The sequence below is a fragment of the Orycteropus afer genome, unplaced genomic scaffold (assembly GCF_000298275.1).
Source record: "Orycteropus afer afer isolate SDZICR_OR568_19922 unplaced genomic scaffold, OryAfe1.0 scaffold00501, whole genome shotgun sequence".
Classification (NCBI taxonomy): Eukaryota; Metazoa; Chordata; class Mammalia; order Tubulidentata; family Orycteropodidae; genus Orycteropus; species Orycteropus afer.
In genome coordinates this window covers 963931-968724 of record NW_006922088.1, presented here as the reverse complement: position 1 = coordinate 968724, position 4794 = coordinate 963931, and the positions used below count along the sequence as shown (strand labels likewise).

Sequence of the window (4794 nt, the reverse complement as noted above, 5' to 3'; positions counted from 1 at the left end):
TACACACACACACACACACATATATATACATATATACATACATACATATATATACATATATATATACATATATATATATATACACACACACACATACATACACACACACACACATGACCTTCAATATATCCCTCCTGAATTTAGAGACTACCTAAAGAATAGATTTGATGCATTGAACACCAGTGCCCAAAAACCAGAAGAATTGTGGGATAACATCAAGAATGTCATCCATGAAGAGAGCAAGAGGTCATTAAAAAGACAAGAAAGGAAGAAAAGACCAAAAAGGATGTCAGAAGAGACTCTGAAACTTGCCCTTGAGTGGAGAGTAGGTAAAGAAAATGGAAGAAATGACAAGATAAAAAAGCTGAACAGAATGTTTCAAAGAGCAGCTCGAGCAGACAAAGCCAATTACTATAATGAAATGTGCAAAGACCTGGAGTTAGAAAACCAAAAGGGAAGAACATCCTCGGTATTTCTCAAGCTGAAAGAACTGAGGAAAAAATTTAAGCCTCAAGCATAATATTCTCTGGGCAAAATACTGAATGATGCAGGAAGCATCAAAAGAAGATGGAAGAAATACACAGAGTCACTATACCAAAAGAAACTGGTCAATCTACATCCATTTCAGGAGGTGGGATATGATCTAGAACCAGTGGTATTGAAGGAAGAAGCCGAAGCTGCCCTGAAGGAATCGGCGAAGAAGGAGTCTCCAGGAATTGACAGAATACCCACTGAGATGTTTCAACAAATGGATGCCCCGCTGGAGGCACTCATTCAGCTATGTCAAGTGATATGGAAGACAGCTATCTGGCCAACTGACTGGAAGAGATCCATATTTCTACCTATTCCAAAGAAGGGTGATCCTACAGAATGTGGAAATTATCAAACAATATCATTAATATCGCATGCAAGTAAGATCTTACTGAGGATAATTCAAAAACAATTGCAGCAGTATATTGACAGAACAATTCCAGAAATGCAAGCTGGACTCAGAAGAGGACATGGAACGAGAGATATCATTGCTGATGTCAAATGGATCTTGACTGAAAGCAAAGAATACCAGAAAGATGTTTACTTGTGTTTTATTGACTATGCAAAGCATTTGATTGTGTGGATCATGACAAATTATGGGTAACATTGAGAAGAATGGGAATTCCAGAACACTTAATTATACTCACAAGGAACCTGTACATAGACCAGGAGGCTGTCATTCAAAAAGAAAAAGGGGACACTGCATGGTTTAAAATCAAGAAGGGAGTGTGTCAGGGTTGTATCCTTTCACCATACTTATTCGATCTGTATGCTGAACAAATAATCCGAGAAGCTGGACTATATGAAGAAGAACATGGTCAGGATTGGAGGAGGAATCATGAAGAACCTGCGATACACAGATGACACAACTTTGCTTGGTGGAAGTGAGGATGGCTTGAAGCGCTTACTGATGAACACTGAAGACTGAAGAATACAGTCTGCAGTATGGATTACATCTCAATATAAAGAAAACAAAACTCCTCACAACTGGACCAGTAAGCAGTGTCATGATAAATGGAGAAAAGATTGAATTTTTCAAAGACTTCACATTGCTTTGTTCTGCAGTTGACACCAATGGAAGCAGCAGTCAGGAAATCAGACAATGTATAGCACTGGGCAAATCAGCTGCAAAGCACCTCTTTCAAGTGCTGAGGAGCAAAGATGTCTCCCTGAGGACTAAGGTGCACCTGACACAAGCCATGGATTTTCAGTCACCTCCTATGCATGTGAGAACTGGAGAGTGAATAAGGAAGACCAAAGAAGAATTGATGCTTTTGAGTTGTGGTGCTGGTGAAGAATACTGAAAGTACTATGGACTGCTGGACTGCTAAAAGAACTAACAAATCTGTCCTGGAAGAAGTGCAGCTGGAATGCTCCTTGGAAGCGAGAATGGCCAGACTTCCTCTCACCTACTTTGGTCGTGTTGTGAGAAGGGACCATTCCCTGGAGAAGGATATCATGCTTGGTAAGGTGGAGGGTCAACGAAAGAGGGGAAGGCCCTCAACGAGATGGATTGACACAGTGGCTGTGGCCATGGGCTTAAGCATAGAAAGGATTGTAGAGATGGTGTGGGATCAGGCAGTGTTTTGTTCTGGGCATGGGATCTCTATGAGTTGGAGATGACTCGACGGCAACTTACAACAACAACACTTACATGGACTTTATACAGTTCCACTAGATTCTTTTACCTGTAGTTGACTTCCGAAGACTATTTTAAAGGGCTGCATTTACTTAATACAGAGCTGTGGATAGCTTTCCTGGACATTTCCAGAATAAAAAGCACTTAAAGTGGCCTCTTTTCCACCATTTCAGTCTGTCACTGGCCAGGGAATATTTTCTCTGAAGTAAAGCACAATTTGTTGATCAATGGGGTAAGAGTAGAAAGTTGATTGACTGACAACTGGGGGAGTGAGTGGGTATGAACCGTGATGACTCATCTAATATTGATATCTTTGGTTGAAGTAAAACGCTGATACTCCTGCTAGTCTCTGAGACATGATTTCAATAACTCACTTTACAGAGCATATTAATTTTACCTATGTTGAGTTTGGAATTAAATAAATCTGAACTTGTAAGTAAGGAGCTCTGATGGCACCGTGGTTAGAGCACTCAGCTGTAATCTAAAGGTTGCCAGCCGCTCCACAGGAAACAGAGGAGGCAGTCTACTTCCGTAAAGATTGACAACCTGGGGAACTCCATGGGGCAGTTCTACTCTGTCCTGTAGGGTTTCTGTTAGTCGAATCAACTCAATGGCACTAGATTTGGGTGTTTTTCTGTTTTTAACTTCTGAGTAAAGGAGGGGCAGGAGGATCTACTTATCAACCTGCACTATCTGTTTTTCTTTAGGTTGGTACAGGGGCAACAGTGGCCACACTGGCTGATGCTTCGGAATTGCCGACCACAGTCACTGTGGCCCAAGTGAATTATTCTGCTGTAGCTGATGGCGAGGTAAGCACAACGTTCAGTCTGCATCTGTTTAAAAACTTACTTCAGTGCACAGGTGCAGGAGGAGAGAAGGCCAGAGGACAGACAGACTGTCAATTGTCTGCGTGCCTCCAGCATGCCTTTATTTTAACCATGACTGTTTTGTAAAGAATATTATGTTGTATATTAATTTTAACAATTGAAATCCATTGGTCATTATGATTCAGACCTGTCAGGAGTTACGTTATGTTTCTCATATAGCATCTTGTATACTACAAGCTAAAAAGGGGTTTTACGTTTAATACTTTTATGCTGTGAATCTCAAAAGAATTTTGTCTTTGGACTTTATGCAAAAACTTGATTCCTTAAAAGCAGAGCTGACTAGGGTAAATATGTTACAAAATAAATTTGTAGGCCTATAGACGTGATTTTTTACATGTTAAACATACTTTTGTGGGGTTGTTTTATTATTATTTTAAGAGCTTGTTTTACATTCAACGTCACGCATACATTTAGTTTCATTCCCCATTCGCCATGTCCAGCCCTAACCCAGTCTCCTCCCCTCCCTACCCTGCATCACTCCCCCTGTGCCCCTCATAATTAGGCACTCCTGTTTGTCCCGCATTTCCTCAGTTTGAATGTTGGTCCTTTGATGTCCCATGTCTGTTGCTTTAAGGGATGTATTACCATTGAGTGTGTGGGTGTGGCATCCTGGGTTAAGTCCTCTGTATGTACATCTTGTTCACTATTGGTCTGAGAGCCTGCCCCTGGGGGTGAGTTTTATTCCAGGCACAGAATGTGTTTCAGGGCCATAGTATTGGGATTCTCACCAGACTTCATCTTACCAGTAATTCTGGTCATTACTGAGTTTTTGGATTTTGTTCCACGAGGTTAAACATGCTTCTGGAAGCATTTTCAGGAGACCATTTCCCTACTAAAATAGAGGTAGCTATGGGACTTTGGGAGGGATTGTTGAATGGATGGAGAATTGGTTCAAACAATAAAAGGAAGAATAACTGACCTTTATTGAGCATTTACTGAACCAAACATTCAACCCTGTGAAATAGGTACTATTGCGTTCTCCGTTGAGGGACTTACTCAAGGTCACAGAGTTCAGTGTTAAAGCTGGGTAGCATGTTTGAAAAACATAACCCAGGCTCTGAGCTTTGAGTTCAGTTAAGATTCAGGAGCTCATTAAGTGACTAGACTTTTCCCCTAAAGACACTAGTGTGATAAACTCCCAAAGTTTGAAAAACAGCCAATAGACATTGAAGAGTAGTATCATAAATGAAGCTGAAAGTATTATCTCACCCTAGTTCAAAACCATGGAGCACTCCCACCTGGCACACCACGCGGTAACCTTCACTTGTGCCCTGTGGGGAAGGGCGAGAACTGACAGTGAAGGCGGCAGAGGGATGCTGGGCTTCTGGTCAACCAGCGCATACCGAGCCCTGCCGTGTGCAGGTGCTGTGCCAGCATCGGGAGTGGGTTTACCCGGGAACCTGCTCCCAGGAGTGCCCGTCCTGTATAAATGCAGGTGGACCTGAGAATTCATTCAAGACCGCCTTTGGTGTTGGTGATGTGTGATGTTTAATTGCACTGTATGTCAGAAGAGTCAAAATCTGAAATCGAATGGTATCTGATAATAAAGATATATGAAGTAATTGCTGTTAGAAGGAAAAAAAAAAACACCAAGATAAAAAGACATTAGAAGAGGCGGGGCAAGATGGCGGACTAGGCAGAAGGATTGCACAGACCCTCTTCAACAAAGAAAAGGGAAACCAATAAATACTGACACAGAAGATAATCTTGGACCCCTGAGCCTTGAAGGAAAGGATG

The 4794-nt window shown here is 41.7% G+C and overlaps 1 protein-coding gene across 1 annotated transcript in view; it reads left to right on the top strand.

The window, feature by feature from the left end:
• The window catches only part of NRF1 (nuclear respiratory factor 1), a 97835-nt gene that overhangs the window by 45214 nt on the left and 47827 nt on the right, over positions 1-4794 (top strand). The window contains exon 6 of the mRNA XM_007955417.1: positions 2878-2979. Within this exon, the coding sequence (XP_007953608.1) occupies positions 2878-2979 (102 nt within the window). The remainder of the gene's footprint in view (positions 1-2877; positions 2980-4794) is intronic.